The 20,879-nt window shown below is 46.3% G+C and overlaps 1 protein-coding gene across 2 annotated transcripts in view; it reads left to right on the top strand.

Moving 5' to 3' along the window:
• The first annotated feature begins 3,543 nt into the window (after positions 1 to 3,543).
• TUT1 (terminal uridylyl transferase 1, U6 snRNA-specific) overlaps positions 3,544 to 20,879 on the top strand; it is a 51,067-nt gene continuing 33,731 nt past the window's right edge. Inside the window, exon 1 of one of the 2 annotated variants that reach the window (XM_077455846.1) lies at positions 3,544 to 3,856. In XM_077455846.1, coding sequence (XP_077311972.1) covers positions 3,559 to 3,856 — 298 coding nt within the window. In that variant the 5' untranslated portion in view covers positions 3,544 to 3,558. Of the gene's footprint in view, positions 3,857 to 7,604; positions 7,761 to 20,879 lie in introns of those variants that run through there. The other variant, XM_077455847.1, reaches the window with a different exon arrangement.

Genomic DNA, 20,879 nt, shown 5'->3' with positions numbered 1-20,879 from the left:
CCTGCAAAGGCACCCTGAAATAGCCACTGCTTTCACAGTGGAGCGGTGTGCTGGCGGGACAGGAAAAAAGTCCTGCTAGCAGCATCTTAGGAGCGATGTATACACCGCTACTTCACCGCTTTTGCCCATTGAAATATACTGCTGGCAAAGCGCCTCTGCTGAGGTACTTTGCAGTGTTTTTTTTTTGCTAGCGGCCGAATAGCGCCGCTAAAAATTGTGAAGCTTTACCGCCGACGCACCTCCCGCCCCAGTGTGAATGGGGTCTTAGTGTAAATATTGTAACAATTTGTCAATGGAATCGACTGTGTGTAAGTGAAAAAAGTTTAACCACTTAAACACTAAACCTTTTTCTGACATTTGTTGGTTTCAAGTTAAAATCTTTTTTTTTTTTTGCTAGAAAATTACTTTGAACCCACAAACATATATATATATATATATATATTAGTAGACACCCTAGAGAATAAAATGGTGGTTGTTGCAATATTTTATGTCACACTGTATTTGCACAGCGGTCTTTCAAATGCAAAAAAAATATTGGAAAAAAATACTTTAATGAATAAAAAAAAAAAGGAAAGTTAGCCTTTTTTTGTTTTGTTTTTTGTATAATGTGAAACATTTTACCTCGTGAGAATCAATCTTTATATTCTAAGCAAAAAAATTGTGATTCTCAGCAGCTCTACTGTGCATGGTAGCCAATCAGCTTCTAACATTAGCGTGTTCAATTAAGTTTTTTGGACAAAAACAACTGGAAGTGGATTGGCTTCTATGTATAACTGCACCAGATTTTGCATTCCAGTTTTAGTAAATCAGCCAAGTGCTGAATCTACTGGCAGTGTTGGCATAGCGTTGTTGCAGAGGTTTATTCTCGGTGAACAAGGTGCCTCATGCTGAAATGATATGTCACAGGACATAACTGATTCATACAAATGTGCATGTACCATGGGTCTGACTTACAATAGCGGTCTTTCTCAAGCCTGCCTTTGTCACCTGTCACCTTTGTCACCTGTGGGGTATGACATTCTGATAACCTTGCATGTATGGGTAATATGGATCAACAATGGAATCCACAAATATGAATGGTTTAAGACAAGTGTTGGAAAAGCTACAACAATTAACCTGTGTTTGCTTCCACCACCTGGTTACAGTGTATGAACTGGAAAAAAAAATCACTGGTTTTCTTCATTGACATGAGTGGATGTTAAGGGCCCATTTACACTTGTTAATTTTCAAAAAGCTGTGCTAAAAATGATCCAAAAATTATTTGTGAAAAATAAAGTAAAGAGAAACAGTATCAAACAATATTATACCAAACTCTAATTAAAAGAATGTGTATATTCAAAAAATAGTCCATATCACCATCTACACAAAAAAATTCATTTCATATAGAAAAATAGATTCTTTTTGATTGTAGTTTCCACCGTGAAACACACCACACCGGTAAAGGAAAAAGGTGTCCTCAAAGATGCAGAAAACAGAATTCCACCACCAATATTACTGCCGCTTACCAGCTAGACTGGTCCCATCACAGAGACCAGATATGGCCACAATAAGAAAGCACTCCTTCTGCGCATGGACCACCAGGAGGATAAAGCTCTGTTCAGACGTTTGGACAGGTCCTACGGCCACACCACTCATTGCCCGGCACATACAGAAACAAGAAGGGTCGCCATAGTGTAGTAAATTCTTACGTTTAATAAATAAATAAAAGATTGCACTTACATCCAACTGAGAAAACAGTTCGCTGTGTTACAAACAACAATATTGCCGGCCGGCTTCGTAAACGCTGCCCGTTGCTTCCGGGTTCAACGTGGAACGCGGTGACGTCAATACGCCACTCCTCCCTACGCCGTTTCGTCACAACTGACGTCTTCCAGGGGCACTTACCCCTTACACCATTTACACTTGTGCATTGTGGCAACACACCTGTCCTGTGTAGCATCATTCATTGTGAATGGCACCCCTAATGCACTTTACAATGGAGCACAACACAGTGCACCACACATACACTATGTTACCAAAAGTGTTGGGACACCTGCCTTTATACACACATGAACTTTAATGACATCCCAGTCTTAGTCCGTAGGGTTCAATATTGAGTTGGTCCACCCTTTGCAGCTATAACAGCTTCAACTCTTCTGGGAAGGCTGTCCAAAATATTTAGGAGTGTGTCTATAGCAGGGATATGCAATTAGTGGACCTCCAGCTGTTGCAAAACTACAAGTCCCATCATGCCTCTGGGTGTCATGCTTGTGGCTGTCGGAGTCTTGCTATGCCTCATGGGACTTGTAGTTCTGCAACAGCTGGAGGTCCGCTAATTGCATATCCCTGGTCTATGGGAATGTTTGACCATTCTTCCAGAAGCGCAATTGTGAGGTCAGGCACTGATGTGGACGAGAAGCCCTGGCTCACAGTTTCCGCTCGAATTCATCCCAAAGGTTTTTTATCTGGTTGAGGTCAGGACTCTCCCAAACTCTCCCAAACTCGCTCATCCATGTCTTTCTGGACCTTGCTTTGTGCACTGGTCCAAATCATTTGGTGGAGGGGGGTTATGGTGTGGGGTTGTTTTTCAGGGGTTGGGCTTGGCCCCTTAGTTCCAGTGAATGGAACATTTAAGGAGTCAACATGCCTAGACATTTTGGACAATTTTATGCTTCCAGCTTTGTGGGAACAGTTTGGGGATGGCCCTTTGCAGTTCCAACATGACTGCGCAACAGTGCACAAAGCAAAGTCCATAAAGACATGGATGAGCGAGTTTGGTGTGGAGGAACTTTACTGGCCTGCACAGTGTCCTGACCTCAACTCAATAGAACACCTTTGGGATGAATTAGAGACTGCGAGCCAGGCCTTCTCGTCCAACATCCGTGCCTGACCTCACGTGCGCTTCTGGAAGAATGGTCAAACATTTCCATAGACACTGTTAAACCTTGTGGACAGTCTTCCCAGAAGAGTTGAAGCTATTATAGCTGCAAAGGTTGGGCCAACTCAATATTGAACCTTACAGACTAAGACTGGGATGCCATTAAGGCCTCATGCACACTGGACATTTTTGGATGTTTTTTTACAGCAGCTGTTTTTAGCTGTAGACGTTTTTTTCTACAGTCATTAAACTCTTCATCATGTTATCCTATGTGTCCATGCACACATAGGCTGTTATCAGCAGTTTTGGGCAGTAACGTTTTTGAGCAGTAAAAAAACCCCCCAAAACTAGTGGGTTCTGAGAGACGTTTTTCAGCTGTAAAAACGATCTAGCACTGATAAATGCTCAAAAACATTGTTCACCAGCGTTTAACGTTTTTGACCCATTGGAAAAAAAAAATCAACAAAAAAATATATTTTTTTCTCCAAAACAAAAAACGCTAATGAATGCTAAAAAAAAAACATTGAAAAACTCACTGCAAAGCTACAGGCATTTTTATAACGTTATTTTAACGGCCAGTGTGCATGAGGCCTTAAAGCGGTGTTTCAGCCGTAAAAAAAAAAAAATGTAAAAGTCAGCAGCTGAAACAAAAGTAGCTGCTGACTTTTAATAAGGAGACTTACCTTTCCAGAGCGCCCACGATGTCGGGCGCCGAGGCTGACATGTCCCTTGGCTCTCGGGTCCCAGCGCTGCCATCCTCACTAAGGGAAACAGGCAGTGGAGCCTTGCGGCTTCACTGCCCATTTCCTACTGCACATGCGCGAGTCGCACTGAGCTTTGTGAATGGGACACGCTGTGTTAGGGAACACACAGTTCCCAGAACACAGCGCGTCCCATTACCCAGAAGACAATGCGGAGGAGGGGAGAAGACGAAGATCACAGAGGAGCAGGAAGAAGGCAGATTAGGAAGACTGCCTAGCAACAGGGATTTCTGGCAAGGTAAAAAATGTTTTTTTTTTTTCAAATTTTTTTTTTTTTTTTTTTTTTAAGAATATTAATGCTCTTTTTTTTTTTTTTTTAGGGTGGCCCTCCACTTTAAGTTCATGTGTGTCTAAAGACAGGTGTCCCAATACTTTTGGCAATATAGTGTATATTATATATTGTGCTTTTGAAAAAGGCATAATGCATGTTTTTTTTTTGCCCACTGTACATTGGCAGACCATTTGTAATGAATGGGCTGCCTTAAGGTGGTATTAAACCTGTTTTCACTTGGTGATCTGGCCAGTAAAATACCCCCTGTATTAGAGTGCCTCCTGGATGGAGGAGCACAAGGACAGCAGCATTGTCAGTCTGGGGGGGAGGGGAGTGTTAGATGTACTAGAAGATTTAAATACATTAAAAATGGAGGCCAAACTCCAGCTCACACTTTATAAGCAGTTACAGCAACAGTTTTTTTTTCTTCCCTTTTGGGATAAAAGTTTTTTGCATATATAAATAAAAGTTGGTTATTGTAAGCACCCTTGTCGGTGGTAAGTGGTTTGTCTCAACCATCTAACTGTTACATCTGCAGGGGAGCGTGTTCTGATGAATTACAACAGATTTACTTGCCAGATGAAAATAAAAGAGACTAAAAAAGGAAACAAATGCAGCCGCAACATCTAAGAATTGGTAAACGGCAATATAATAAGTGTTCGCTTTTGGGTTTAATACTGCTTTAATGAAATGCATTTTAGCATGTGTAATGGAAAGTAATTTAACCTTATTAGTAAATCAGCCCTAATGTATTTTTAGCAGGGATATATCACACTGCTTATATCTAAGCATTGGCAGCCTCCAGAGCAATGGAAAGGTGTTCTGTATAAACAAACACTGCGGGATCCAGAAAGGGGAGCATCATATTTTACAGTTTCAGTTTTTGTTGTTTAAATCAGACTCAGTTAGTGCCGGTTCACACAGGCGGCTTCAAACTCATCCGACTCTGAAGCAGCCCCATACAGCGCGGTTTACAAAACGACTTCTGTATAGAAGTCAATGCAAGCCACTCCGAAGTCATCCCAAAGTTGTACAGGAACCTTTTTCTAAGTCGGAGCGTCATAAGTTGCTCCTATTAGAAAGGTTCCATCGCACTGCACGGAGTGCGACTTGTCAGGCGGCTAAGTCACCAGACAGGTCGCCCCTGTGTGAACCGCCACTAAAAGTTTATCTAATAAATTAAACTGAAAACGTCAAGGAGTAGGAGTTCAAAAATAAATCAGAGCAGTAAATGATGAAGGCAGAGCCATCTCTCTCTCTCTCTCTCTCTATATATATATATATATATATATATATATATATATATCAAGATATTAAAGTGGAACTTCAGCCAAAAGAGGATGTTCCCCTTTCCCACCTTCTCCATCATCTTTGGATATTTTGGGGGGAGTGAGTACCCAGTTTTGACAGGTACCAACTCCCACTTTCGCTCAGATTGCCTAGGCAATCCAATCAAAAGTCCTCCCGCCTGCAGCCTCCTAGGACACATCACAGGTCCCAGAGGTTTGCAGGACCATTCACAAAATGCATACGGCTTGCACATGCCCAGTGGAAAGCTGGTGTTCTATGGAGAAGTGCCTGGGATGAACAGCACGTGCCGTACGGGGCAGCACAATAGCTGATTTTACCATCAGCTGTCTAATTCCGGTAAGCGGCCCTTTCTTTCACTGGTGGAGGTGGCTCTCTGGACCCATTTTTAAACACGAAGTTATGTGGGTGTCTGCTTTATATCCTCACCTTGGATGAATTATCACCAGCTGCTGAATGCTCTTTTTTTTGGGACTCTGACTGACTTTTCTTTTTTCTTTTTTTTTCTTTCACTGTATATTTTTGAATTTGTTTTGTATTTTTTACATTATATCTTATTTTTTATGTGTTTTTGCACATTAGGGATATACATACTCTGTGACACTCAGTGTTGGTATTTTTTAGGTTTGGGGGACTCTAGTTGGGGTCGTCATATGTGATCTGATATTGTTTTTTTTTATTCAATATTGCTGTTTATTTTTCGATTTCCACCTATTTATTTAGGACACTATTCACTTATATATATTTAAAATATTTTATGTAGTAATCAGTATTTGCTCACTAACTTTTTAGGGATTGTAGACCATTTAATACATGTGTTTTTTGAGCCCTTTTTTTATTTTTGAGGTTATTGGTTTTAGTTTTTTTAGTTTATATTTTTTTAGCACAGCTCACCTTTACACTAGTGAAAATTTTTACCTCGGGTGTCTCATGTTTCATACGTTCCGCTATGTTGTTAAGCTCTTTGGAGTACACTAGACTAGGGTTTACTACACCTGTAATATTGTACTGATTCAATACTGTCAATATCCATACTGTGCTGTACATGGATTGTCACAATGCTTTTTTGTTATTGTAATGTTACACTAAAATTTTCAATAAAAATGTTTGGAAGAAGAAAAAAAATAGCTGATGGAAGAAATGTTTGTGTCAGATTGTGCCTCTCGTTGCCGAGGTGTGTTCATGTCGGCGAGGGGCGGATTTGTACATGATGAGGACGGATTTTTAAATGATGGACAGTGCTGTAAAGATAAGGGTGGATTGGATTTTTAAATGATGGGCAGTGCTGCAAAACAAACCTTTTTCTGCTTAAAAATCTGCCCCCATCATGTACAAATCCGCCCCTCACCGACATGAACGCACCTCAGCAGTGCGAGACATGATCTAACACAAAAAACTGTTTCCTTCGGCAATTGTGCGCAGGCGCAGTCACAACAGCTGATCGTAAAATCAGCTGTTCCATACAGCGCATGTGCCGTTCGTCCTGGGCACTTCTCACCAGTGGGTACTATCCGATAGAACTCCGACTGTGAACTTGCAAGGCATCACAGCTGGCTTCCCTTACTAAACATGCTGGAACTGGTGAAGAACGACCATGGGTAAGGAAGGTGCTGGATCCTTGGAAAGGTAAGTGTCCTTTTAAAGTGGTTGTAAACCGATTACAACCACTTTAACCAACAGGTAAGACTAGATTAAGGCTTACCTGTAGGTGCAAAAAAAAACTCCCAAACCTAAAATGTTTAGGAGATATCTTCAGAAATATCAGCACCGATGTTTACGCGCATGCACCGTAGACATCAGGTGCAGGCGCACTGTGCGTGCCGTTTCTAACGGTGCCCGTGCCGTTAGCGGTGGCACCAGTACACATGCGTAGAAGTGACGTCATTGCTGCTCTGGCCAGTCACAGCGCCGGAGCAGCGATACCTGGTGACAACATGTCAGTGACGGAGGAGGTGAACAAGGGTCGCTTCCGGGGCTTCGATCTCAGGTAAGTAATTCATAATGAGCTAGTATGCTATTCATACTAGCTCATTATGCCTTTGTCCTGCAGGGTGTTTTTCTTTTTTTTAAAGAGAGGGTTTACTTCCTCTTTAAGAGTCAGCAGCTACAGTATTTGTACCTGCTGACTTTTATTTCTTTTTTTCATACAGCTTCAAGATCCTCTATAAAGACATTAGTGAATGGTAAAAGTCCATCAGTTTCTCCTCCTGTGCTCTCATGCTGGAGGTGCAGCCATGTGTGTGCAGTGTGTGTGTGTTTCCTGTGTCAGCCCCTGAACACTGGCTGTCCATTGACACACATAACACTGAGCACTCACCTCCCAGCGTCTTTGTCTTTTCATCTCATCAATATGCATGACGTCAGCAGAGGTTATGAATATTCAGTAGCCGCTCACACCAGCGCCGGAAGCGTATCCTCCTGGTGACGTGTATTCTGTGCGCCGGAAGTGGTGGCACCATGGCTTCAGAGGAGGATGGAGGCAGTTCTCAGGTCTCCTCTGATGTACAGCCTGGAGACCGGGGCAGCTTTCGGTGTCTCCTGTGCGGCGTCAATGTCCCGAACCGTGAGTGTTGTCATGAAGCTGGCAGACGGCTGTCCGTTTTCGCTGCATGTTGGATTACTGGGGTCCCCAGGCATGGCAGACGTTTAACCACTTGCTTACTGGGCAGTTAAACCCCCCTCAGTCCCAGACCAATTTTCAGCTTTCAGCGCTGATGCACTTTGAATGACAATTGCGCGGGCATACAACACTGTACCCAAATGAAATTTTTATCATTTTTTTCCCACAAATAGAGCTTTCTTTTGGTGGTATTTAGTTACAGCTCGGAGTTTTATTTTTTGCTAAACAAAAAAAGATGCAAAAAAAAAAAAAAAAATCATGTTTTAATAGTTTGTTATAACATTTTGCAAACGGGTCATTATTCTCCTTCATTGAAGTGCGCTGATTAGGCGGCACTGATAGGCTGCATTGGTGGGCACTGATGGGCTGCATTGGTGGGCACTGATGGGCTGCATTGGTGGGCACTGATGGGCTGCATTGGTGGGCACTGATGGGCTGCATTGGTGGGCACTGATGGGCTGCATTGGTGGGCACTGATAGGCATAGTTAAGGCGGCACTAATAGGCACAGATAAGGCGGCACCGATGGGCACAGATAAGGCGGCACTGATGGGCTAAGATGGGCACAGATAAGATGGCACGGATAAGTGGCACGGATGGGTGACACGGATAGGTACCACTGATAGGTGGCACTGATAGGTGGCACTGCTGGGCACTGATGGGCGGCACTGCTGGGCACTGATGGGCGGCACTGGGGTGCAGCACCTTTGAGGCAGATTGTGGGCACTGTGGGTGGCACTATGGGCACTGCTGGGTGGCACTGACGGGGGGCACTTTTATTCAGGATGGCACTGCAGGGGGCAGGTGGGCACTGGCAGGGGGCAGGTGGTCGCTTGTATTGCTGGCCGTGATCAGGACTGATGTCCCGATCACGGCCGCCGGTGATCGGCTTTTTTTTTTCTCCTCGCGCTGTCAGCGCGAGGAGGAATAATAGCCGATTACTGGCTCCGTTCTATCACATGATCAGCTGTCATTGGCTGACAGCTGATCACGTGATAAGGGGTGCGGGGGCGCGCAGGCCGCTCGTACACGGGACGACGTCAATAGACGTAGTCCCGGAAAAGTAGGTCCGCGCTAATGCCGTCATTTGGCAATAGCGCGGATCCCAAGTGGTTAATGATGCACTCTGAGAAGCTCCGCTGACATACACTGACCAACCATAATATTATGACCACCCACCATATCCTGCAGAGGCATGGACTCCACTAGACCTCTGAAGGTGTGCTGTGGTGTCCATACTAAGGTGTCAGTAGCAGATCCTTTCCTGTAAGGCCCCTTTCACACTGAGGCGTTTTTCAGGCGCTACAGCGCTAAAAATAGCGCCTGAAAAAAGTGCGCTAGCAGGATGGTAAAAAGGTCCTGCTAGCAGCATCTTTGGAGTGATGTATTCACCGCTCCTACCCATTGAAATCAATGGGGCAGCACGGCTATACCGCCGGCAAAGCGCCGCTGCAGCAGTGCTTTGCGGGTGGTCTTAACCCTTTTTTCGGCTGCTAGCAGGGGTTAAAACAATGCCGCTAAAACAATGGTAAAGTGGCGCTAAAAATGGCACCGCTTTACCAAACACACCCGTACCGCCCAAGTGTAAAAAGGGCCTAAGTTGCAAGGTGAGGCCTCCATGGATCAATCTTGTTTTCCAGCATATCCCACGGATGTTTGATTGGATTGGGATCTGGAGAATGTGGAAGTGAACACCTCAAACTTTTTTTGTTTCTCAAACCATTCTTGAATTCATCAGGCCAGGCCACCTTCTTGCATTGCTCCGTGGTCAAGTTCTGATGCTCATGTGCCTATTGTAGGTGCTTTTGGCTGTGGACACAGGACAGCATGGACTTCCTGACCGATCTGTGACTACACAGCCCGATACGCAGCAAACTGCAATGTACTGTGTGTTCTGGTACCTTTCTATCCGAACCAGCATTAAAGTGGTTGTTAAGCCACTGTACTACAAACGCCCCATCCCCTCTGTTAGCTAACATTATCTATCCTAGTCTCTGTGCTAAAAGAAAAGAGAAGATGCGGATTATATCTCATATCAGAGCATCTCCTGGCGTTCACGTGACTCCTTGGATCTCTCCTCTGACCGCTATAGCAGGTGGGGCCGAGCACTCTCGCTGACCTCATCTGAAGAGGAGAGAGAGCCGAGGAGTCACATGAGTGGTGGGAGCACAGACACTAGGATAGATAATGTTAGCTAACGGAGAGGATGGGATGTACGTCGTAAGTTTTGATAGCAGAGGGAAGAAGCAAAGGGTGGGCAGAAAAGTGACACAGGCTAGCTGACTGACGGACGGACGGGGGGGGGGGGGGGAAGAGAGGATAGCCGTGGCTGATGGAGGTACGGTGATAATAGGTATGGGGGGGGGGGGGGGGGTGGGCATAGCCAGGCAGGATCAGCTAGGTTTTTTAGGTGATAGAAGGGGCCAAATTACACGGCACAAGCACTGTATACTCTATACATGCTTTAAAGTGGTTGTAAACCCTTACAACACACTTTGACCTACAGGTAAGCCTAGATTAAGGCGCACTAAGTGCGGCACCCGTCAACGGTGATATGCCGCGAGTGGCGGCTCCCGTGCGCATGCGCGGGAGTGACGTCATCGTGTCTTCGCCGAATGACAGCGGCGGAGCGGCGAGACCCACCGAGAAGATGGATGCGCCGGACTACAGGGGACAGCGGTGACTTCGCTGGTTCCTGTGTCAGGTAAGTGACACATAATGGACTACTATGCGATGCATAGTAGTCCATTATGCTTTACCTTTGCAGGGAATCAAAGAGGAAGTAAACCCATCAGGGTTTACTTCCTCTTTAACCACTTTCAGACCGGACCAATTTGCTGGTCAAAGACCAGACCACTTTTTGCGATTCGGCACTGCGTTGCTTTAACTGACAATTGCGCGGTCGTGCGACGTGGCTCCCAAACAAAATTGACGTCCTTTTTTTCCCACAAATAGAGCTTTCTTTTGGTGGTATTTGATCACCCCTGCGGTTTTTATTTTTTGCGCTATAAACAAAAATAGAGCGACAATTTTGAAAAAAACGCATTATTTTTTACTTTTTGTTATAATAAATATCCCCCAAAAATATATAAAAAAACATTTTTTTCCCTCAGTTTAGGCCGATACGTATTCTTCTAGATATTTTTTGTAAAAAAAATCGCAATAAGCGATTATTGATTGGTTTGCGCAAAAGTTATAGCGTTTACAAAATAGGGATAGTTTTATAGCATTTTTATTAATAATTTTTTATTATTTTTTTTTTTTACTAGTAATGGCGGCGATCAGCGATTTTTATTGTGACTGCGACATTGTGGGGGACCCATCGGACATTTTTGACACATTTTTGGGACCATTGTCATTTATACAGTAATCACTGCTATATAAATGCAGTGATTCCTGTGTAAATGACACTGGCAGTGAAAGGGTTAACCAGTGGGTGGCAGTGTAGGGGTTAAGTGTTCCTAGGGGAGTGTTACTAACTGTGGGGGGGTTGGGCTTTCATTTAGTGTACACTGATCTCTGCTCCAATCACATGGAGCAGAGATCAGCGTCACTAGTTGCTAGGCAGAATAGACAAATGTTGTTTACACAGCATTTGCTCTATTCGGCCGCTCTGTGAGACGATCGCGGGGATGCCCGCGGCGATCGAGTCCGCGGGTCCCGCGACCGGACTCACGGGGGTCCCGACCAGTGCGGGAGCGCACCGCCGGCGGCGCGCTCCCGATGGCAGGGCGCCATCGAATATTGGACGTACCTGTACGCCAATATGCCTGCCCGTGCCATTCTGTCGACGTACATCGTCGTGCGCTGGTCGGGAAGTGGTTAAGGGACACTTTAACTTTTTTAGCAATCTGAGCTACAGTAGCTTTTCAGCTGGATTGGGTTACACAGGCCAGCCTTCACCTCTCGTGTTCAATGAAAAAAAAAAAGTAAAAACAAACGCTGTTATTCCAAATACTGTGTGTATGTATATATACAAATCAAATATAAGATTATAGAAAACAGGCAATTTGTGCTAGAAAACAAACAAACAATACATCAGCAGACACAAAGAAGATATCCCATCTAGTAAAAAAAATGAAAACTTGTGTTGCACTTACTAAATACACTCAAAGTGCATTAAATAAATAACAAAAACAATATACAGTCCCAATACATAGACCTTAAATAGGTTGTAAACTAAAAAAAAAAAACGAAGACAAAGGCATTATGAGTAAGTATGCATCACATACTAGCTCATTATGAAATACTTACCTTAGAACGAAGGCTTCCAGCGGCACCCGCACACTGCTGAGATGGCTGACATCTTTCCTGGAGTTACTTCTGGGTTCACGGGCACTGTAAGTGGCTAGAACCGCAATGACGTCACTCCTGTGTGGGAACCGTAGTTCCACGGCACAGGGCTCGGAAAGGAACGGCACCCATAGCCGTTCCTTCAGAGTGCATGTGCCAGTGATGTCACTGGCTGCATGTAATGTAAACATCTTTGAAATGGTACACGTTTAGGAGATATTTACACTACCTATAGGTAAGCCCTATTATAGGCCTACCTATAGGTAAATGTCAGCAGAGGGTTTTTACTTCCTCTTTAGCCCTAAAAGGATTTACCCCCTTAATGACCAGGCCATTTTTTTGCGATACAGAATAGCGTCACTTTAACTGACAATTGCGTGGTCATGCGACCCTGTACACAAACAAAATTGATGTCCTTTATTTTTTCCCTACAAATAGAGCTTTCTTTTGGTATTTGATCACCTCTGCGGTTTTTATTTTTTGACCAAAAAACAAAAAAGACTATTTTGAAAAAAACTTTCTGCTATAATACATATCCAAAAAAATATATATGAAAAAGCGAATTTATTCATCAGTTTAGGCTAATATGTATTCTGCTACATATTTTTGGAAAAAAATATCAATAAGCGTATATGGATTGGTTTGCGCAATCTATACTACAAAATAGGGGATACATTTAGGGACTTTATAATTTTTTTTTCCCCAATCGTCTTTCAGGACAGCCACCTTTGAGAGACACTGGCTCCTCCCCTCTTAGGAAACACCGCCTTGATTTTCATGATTTAAGCCTCCTCCTCCCTTCGTTCCTCAGTTATGGTGTTTCCTCCGGTGGGGAGACATCGCTAAGGAACCTTAGCTGAATTCGGTTGGTGAGACTGAAGCTATCCGAGCGGAGCCCCGGCCCCACTCGGTTACCCGACCGTCTATCGGTCGGCCCTTGACAGTCGGATCAGCGGGGAGCTGAAGCGTTCGTACTGTCTATACACCCTAAACTTCGCTTGGGGAAAGCAGGAAGTTTTACAGGGTCGTCCGTCCGTTCACCCGCGGGTGTTTTAACGGAACAGGCAGTCCGGTCGGCTGGGGAAGCTGAACTTTTGACTGACCTTTTTCTCTATACGCACTCCAATCTTCGCTTGGGGAAAGCAGGAAGTTTTTGGGGAGGTTCATCCCTGCGTTTCGCCCAGTGGGGCGCTGCAACGAGGACGTCCAAGGCCCCCCTGTGTATCCAGTCGGCTGGGAGCCAGAGGCCGGACCGGTTGGCGGGCGACGTCAATTCCGGTGGGGGCGGACCTCTTCGTTGGATCCGCGTCTTCCGGTTCCGGACGCGGCACGTGGAGGGGAACCTAGCGTTCGGCTGGTGCAGCCTCTCTTTCTACAGTTGCACAGGTAGCTGTTGGAGGCACGTTCGTACCACTCTTCCTCAACAGGAGAATGTCCAAAGCAGTGGCTTCGGGAGCTCCAGGAGTAACGGCACCAGCCACTCAAAAGGTAAAAGCCCTGGCGAGGGGTTCCCTTACCTTACAACCAGTAGCTCCACTGGTGTTTTTCCCCCTAGGTGGTCGGGGGGAAGGGCAGTGCGTCTGGGATCCAGATGGAGATTGATCCTAGGGGAGGGCACTCCCGGTGGTCCTCTTAAGTAGTGCTGGTGTTTGTTTTTTTTAGGATTTTATGCTGCTCTTTTATCTCTAGGTCTCTGAAGGACATGAGCAAGTCTCCCTTTGGTTCTAGGAGGGAGCGTCCTTCATATAGAGCCTCTTTGGGGGAATCCCTGGTTCAAAGGCACTTGGTAAAGAGTGTATTGAGGCACCGGATAGCTCAGTCAGACCTTTAACCTAAGGTTCCAGTGGCCTCAGAGGGTTCAGGTCCCTGTTTGAGCGCCATTAGGAAACAGGCAGCAGAACACGGTGCATATCTGGCGGCTTCTGTGAAGGTTACAATGGCCTCAGCTCCAGAGCACTCTTTCACCAGCACAGCAGAGTGTTCCACCTAACCCGATGGATGTTCCTCCTGCAGGTTAAGGGAGAGTCTAGAGGGTTCCAGAGAGGAAGTTGAGGAAGAAGTTGACAGTGCCGTCTCAGACTCCCAAGGGACTCTGATAAAGGTGAGGGCTTGGGTGGGGAACCCAAAAGAACCCCTCGATATAAACTTCCCCCTGGATGAAGTGGATAAGCTCTTGAGAGCTATTCATACCACTTTAGGAAGAAGGCATTGTCACCCCACGATCAGATGTACTAGGACCTGGGGGAAGCGGGTGTTCCCGGTTCATGATGTCTTGATCGATGCCATCAGGATGGCGGGGTCCCGAAGGAAAACCTTTCTTTTCTGGTGCTTTAAAGCAAAGGTTTTTTCTTGGGCGGAAGAGGAAGCTCTTGTCTGGAATAGAATCTCCCAGGTTAGAGACTACCTTTCTTCAGACGTCCAGGCATACTGACCTGTCCTCAGGGACATGGGAATACTTTCAGACCCTATGTTTGAAATGATGGACTCACTTCTGAAGTCTATCCTCCTTTCCCATACTGCTTAAGGTGTTGGCATACGCTGCTTCGATTCAATCCAGGCGAATGTATGCAAGATCTTCGGCTCTGACCAACTCAGCCTGGAGGGCTCCAAGGCTGAAGACATGGCAGGGGGTCAAGGCGTCCAAGGCAAAAGCTCTGTGTAAACCTTTTTACAGGAAACCTGCTGTTGGATGGATTCACTTCTGAAGGATGCCTGGGATTTATAATAAGAAAATCTTTAAGCCTGACATAGAAGCCACAGTGGTGGCTCGTAATATGAAGTGTTGGCTTATCCAGATTAATGCATGAAGCAATGACAGCAGAGGAGACTTTTCTATCCTCCTCTCCCATGGTGCTTAAGGAGTCAGCATACACTGCGGGTGCTTCGACTCAATCCATGCGAATGTATGCAAGGTCCTCGGCTCTGGCCAACTCAGCCTGGAGGGCCTTAAGGCTGAAGACATGGCAGGGGGACAAGGCGTCCAAAGCAAAGCTCTGGAATCCTTTTTTCAGGAGACTGCTGTTACTGCTACTGTTTACTGCTGTTTGGGCCAGGTCTTGAAGCAGTGCTAGATCGCACGGCTGATAAGAAAAAGGCCTTTCCCCTTAAGAAGAAATATGGGGAGCAGTAAAAAAGGGGCCTTCCTCCCCCAGTGGGAGATGATCACCTCCAATCAGTTTGTGTTGGGGATCATCGTAAGAGGTTACCGTTTGGAGTTTTCAGAGCTCTCCTCTTTTGAGACTCCTTGTCACTGAGCTGCCAAAATGTGCCCTTCTTTCCTCTTCAGGAGTTAGAGGAACAGGAAGTGGTAATACAGGTCCCAGCAGGATATATAGAAAGGGCTCCTATTCTCACATTTTTGTGGTTCACAAGCCTTTGGGAAAATTCAGGCTCATCCTGAACCTGAAACGTCTGTGTGTCTTAGTCACCTACAGATGGCTTTCGTTGGTTTTGGTCACTGGGTGAGGGCACCTCTTCCACCAAAACTTTTTCAGGGCATGGATAGTATGGATGCATACCTGCATATTCCCATTGCAGAGAACCACCAGCGTTTCCTTAGGCTGGCAGTGATAACTTCTGTAGGGGTGCTACACATTCAGTTCAAAGCACTTCCCTTTTGGGCTATCCCTTTCCTCCTCCTATCTTCACCAAAGTGATGGTAGAAGTTCTGGCATTCCTGCGTCTCAGGGGAGTCTCGGTGATCGTGTGTCCTGAAGATCTTCTCCGGCTTGTACCTTCTCTGACGCAGTCGATTTGGGATCAACAGGTAACAAAAGACCTGTTTGTGAGCCTGGGTTGGCCTCTGAACCTAGAGAAACCCAACTTAAATTCCTTACCAGGGGGTCACCTTCCTGGGGTAGGTGCTGGGCTCAACAGAACAAAAGGTCTTCCCTCCTTGGAGAAGATCCAGAAGATAGACAGAGCACTGTTGTTTCTCCAGGGCAACTGTCAAAAACTCAGTTAGGCAGGTTGAGTTTACTGACAGCCACGCTCCTAGCAGTTCAGTGGACGGGGTCATGTTACCTTCCTCTGTAAACTATTCATCTTGAAGATTTGGGACCACAGTCAGGGGTCTTGGGACTCTTTGGTTCCAACTCAGGTAAAGAGGTCCCTTTGGGAAAGGGAGCACGTTTGTTACAAGACCTAGAATGGAGTTTCCCAGTATCCAGGGTGGTTACAACCGATACGAACGGCTTAGGTTGGGGTACACACCTAGACTCCTGTTTGGTACAGGGTACCTGGGAGAGGAAGGAATCTAAGAGATCCTCAAATTGGAGGGAGTTGAGAACAGTAGATCTGGTTCTCAGGACCTCTCAGAGTTCTCTGGAGACTTCATGTAAGAGTCATGGAAACAATCCCTTGGCAGTGGCTTGCGTCGACAGGATGGGGACTCCTGGAGCGGATCCTTTATGGGTCCTAGCGAAGGCCATCCTCAGATGGGCCGAATATTGAAATCCTGTCTTTTCAGTGATCTGTTTTGAAGGAGAGCAAATCCTGATTTTAGATTTCCTCAGAGCAACCAGGTTCTCAAACAGGAGGTTCTTCGAATGGATCACCCAGAGTTGGGGGATTCCTTGGATGGACCTCTCTTTTTCTCAAGGGAAAACGCAAAGGAAGCCATCTCCTGTTCCATGAACAGGGGAGATGGGAGGTCGGGAGCAGACACACTAAAGCACAGAGTTAGGGTTTCTCTAAGTGCTATGCTTTCTCCCCTCCCGTTCTGATTCCTGCAGGGTCAGGGAAGTTTTCAGGTGGAGATTACTACCTATTTTTTAATCACACCTCTTGGGCCCAGGAGGCCGTGGTTCTCCATTCTGAAGGGCCTGTCAGGGGAACCCCCCCCCCCGGGTTTTCCCGGTCTAGGAGTATCCCTTCTCCCAGGGTCCAGTCTGCGGTCCCCAGGTGGATTCTTGCAGCTTGGCTACTGAGAAGGAATTGCTGAAGGGCAAAGAGGTCTCAGACTGTTTAATAGCCACTCTTCTGAATTGCAGGTAAATAGAAACTCAGACCATTTTCTTGAAGGTATGGAGACGGTTCAACAGCTGATGCTCAGAGAACTCCTTCAATGTGCACAGCCTCGTAGCCGTTCTAGAGTTCCTGCAGTCAGGGGCAGATAAAGGTTTAGCCCCATAAACATTGAAGAGTCAGGTTTTCGCTTTTAGCGTATTCCTGGAAGGGCATCTAACATCAGACCTTGGTATAGTAAGGTTTTTAGAGCCTTAAGTAGGCAAAGACCAAGCCTTTGGTCGCCCCCTTCCCAGTCGGGGTCACTCATTAGTTTTACAGGTTCCCACAAAGGAACCTTTTTCAGCAATTGGAATCTGGCTGGTTATGGTTGATCACTCTCAAAACTGTGTTTTTTGTGGCGATCACTGCGGCAAGGAAAGTGAGTAAACTCGAAACCTTTTCTGTTAAGGCACTCCCTTTCCAGACCATTCAGTTTTTAAGATCATTCTGGCCTTTTTACCTAATGGTAGTCTCTAATCCTCAGAGAGTCCGAGAGATTATGCTGCCTATTTTTCGTTCAAAACCAGTGAGCGAACAGGACACATCTTCTTGGACGTGTCCTTCATTATTTTGGTTACACAAAGCCAGTTCAGGAAGTCTGATTTACCTTTGGTGTTACTTCCAGGGGCTAGGAAGGGTTCCAAAGCCTTTAGACGTACGCTAACCAGATGATTAAGGTCAGCCATTGGGCAGACTTGCGCGGTTGGGGTATTAAAGCCTCCAGTTAGAATTAAAGCACACTCAGCCAGGACAGCGGCAACTCCGCAGACAATGTGGGCTGGTGTGTCTCCTGAACAGATCTGTAGAGCCGCAACGTGGTTCAAGTTTTCTACGTTCGTGAAGCACTATAGATTGGATCTTCTCTCAGCCAAAGACCAAGCCCTTTGGTCACAAGGTGCTGCAAGCAGTAGGTCCCACCCTAAGACAGGGTACTCGCTTATCCTCTCAAAGGTGGCTGTCCTGAAAGACGATTGGGGAAAAATGGAATTACGTACCGGTAATGTCCTTTTCCAGGAGTCTTTCAGGACAGCACCGGTTCCCACCCAAGTTTTTTGCAGATCATCGGGAACTCATTACATGAGGCCGTCAGGTAAGACTTAAAAGTTTGTTTATTTGACGTGTTCTTGTGTCTCCCCAGTTGGCCGGAGGTACTCTGGAAGAACTGAGGAACGAAGGGAGGAGGAGGCTTAAATCATGAAAATCAAGGCGGTGTTTCCTAAGAGGGGAGGAGCCAGTGTCTCTCAAAGGTGGCTGTCCTGAAAGACTCCTGGAAAAGGACATTACCGGTACGTAATTCCATTTTTTTTTTTTTATTGTTTTTACTAGTAATGGAGGCGATCTGTGATTACATTGCGGTGGACAAACCTGACCCCAACTGACACTTTTTGGGGATTAGTGACATTATTATTACAGTTAAAAAAAAATGCACTGATCAACGTATAAATGACACTGGCAGGGGAGGGGTTAACTGTTCCCTGGGTGTGTTATAATTGTGTGGGGATGGACTTGCTGGGACAACACAGGGATCGCTGTTCCTGCTCTCTAGGAACAGCCCATCTCGGAGTTGCCCCCTGTCAGAACAGGGATCCGCCTTGTTTACATAGACAGATCCCTGTTCTGCCTCTCTGTGCTGCGATTGCGTGTGGGCGACAGACATCGAGTCCACCGGACCTGCGGGAGTGGTCCCATGGCACGCGCGCCCACAATACCACATGCATGGACCTACATACAGGTACGTCATTTTGCGCAGCCAAGCTGCCTTGCCGCAGTATATATGCAGAAGGTGGATGGCAAGTGGTTTAAGAAACGAATCAAAAAGGGTGAAAAAATTATATAAAGAATGAAAGTGATTGTAAAGTCTCATTTAAAATAAATAACATGTTATACTACTTACCTGCTCTGTGCAGTGGATTTGCACAGAGCACCCTGCATCCTCCTCTTCTCTGGTCCCTCTTTTGTGCTCCTGGCCCTTCCTGTCAAGTGCCCCCACAGCAAGCAGCTTGCTATGGGGGAACCCGAGCTGAGCTGCAGCTCCGTGTATCCATTCAGACATGGAGCTGCGGTTTGACCCCGTCCCCTCTCACCTGATTGGCTAACTGACTTTGACAGCAGTGGGAGCCAAATGTGCCACTGCTGTGTTTCAGCCAGTCAAGAGGGAGAGTGCCGAATGGCCAAGGGACTCCTGGAAATCGCAGGATAGAGATGGGGCTCAGGTAAATATTGGGGGGCTGCTGCACACAGAAGGCTTTTTCTCTTAATGCATAGAATGCAGTTCAGTTTTGGCCACCAGTCCTTAGGAAGAGTTCAGCGAAGGGCACCAAAATGAATATGGGAGATGGAGGACTTCAGCTATGACGATTGATTACACAGATGAGTTATTCACTCTGGAGAAGACGCTTAAGGGGGGGATTTGATTTTGTACAAATATATTAAATGTGACTTCAGGAACTGTAAGAAACTGTTCACTTTTAAGGTCTTTGAAGAGAAAATGCAGGGTCATGATTTGAGGTTGGAAGAAAGGAGGTTTAACCTTAGATTGCAGAAGAATTCTTTACTGTAATGGTGCGTACACATGATCAAACTATCCGGCGGAAGAGTCTGGCGGACTCGAGTCCGCCGGACAATCCGCCCGTGTGTGGGCTCCGGCGGACTTTTTTTTTACCCAAAAGTCCAGCGGCCTTGGAAAGTAATTTTGACTCAAACTGTCCGCCGGACTCGCAGTCCGGCAGACAATATGGCCGTGTGTGTGCTAGTCCCCCTACTTTTGAAATGAATGGACTTTCCCGCAGGGAGAAAAGTCCGTTCGTTTTGAACGCGGCTCCAGGTAGACGGGACTAGTGAAGGAAGTCAATGTCGCCGCCTGCGGCAGTGAGATTGATGCGTCGCTGGCCCCGTCACCTGGTATGGACTTAAAGGGGAAGCCCTACGCCGAAAAAACGTATCAGACCCTTATCCGAGCACGCTACCTGGCCGATCAGGAAAGGAGGTGGGGACGAGCGAGCACCCACCCCCTCCTGAGCCGTACCAGGCCACGTGCCCTCAACATGAGGGGGTGCTTTGGGGAAGGGGGGACCTTTCCCAAAGCACCTTGTCCCCATGTTGATGAGGTCAAGGGCCTCTTCCCGACAACCCTGGCCGTTGGTTGTCGGGGTCTGCGGGCGGGGGGGCTTATCGGAATCCGGTAGCCCCCTTTAATAAGGGACCCCGGATACTGACCCCCCACCCTATATTAATGAGTATGGGGTACAATGTACCCCTACCCATTCACCTGTGAACAAAAATGTTAATAAAACACAACACACAAGGGTTAAAAATAATTTATTGCACAGCTCCGGGGGGGTCTTCTTCCGTCTTGGGGGGGTCTTCTCGCCGGACTCCTCCACTATCTTCTGCTCTTTTGCTAGCTCCTTTACTAGCGGAGGAGCCCGGCTTTCTTCTTGACATTGACCTCCTTCGCTAGTCCCGTCTACCTGGAGCCGCGTTCAAAATGAACGGACTTTCCTCCCGTGTGTGGGCAAGTCCGTTCATTTCAAAAGTAGGGCGGATAGTCCGGCGGACTATGTCCGCAGTACCTAGTCCGCCGGAATAGTCCTGTGTGTGGGCAGGTCCGCTCGTTTGGAAATTTCCGGCAGTTTGTCCACCAGACTACCGTATATACTCGAGTATAAGCCGAGATTTTCAGCCTCTTTTTTGAGGCTGAAAGTGCCCCCCTCGGCTTATACTCGAGTCATCGCTGTCTGCCTGCTCGATCAGCGTATCGAGC

This window comes from Lithobates pipiens, unplaced genomic scaffold (assembly GCF_037356315.1).
Source record: "Lithobates pipiens isolate NorthernLeopardFrog02 unplaced genomic scaffold, aLitPip1_a1.2 Scaffold_10, whole genome shotgun sequence".
Classification (NCBI taxonomy): domain Eukaryota; kingdom Metazoa; phylum Chordata; class Amphibia; order Anura; family Ranidae; genus Lithobates; species Lithobates pipiens.
This window is presented reverse-complemented; position numbering and strand designations above follow the sequence as displayed.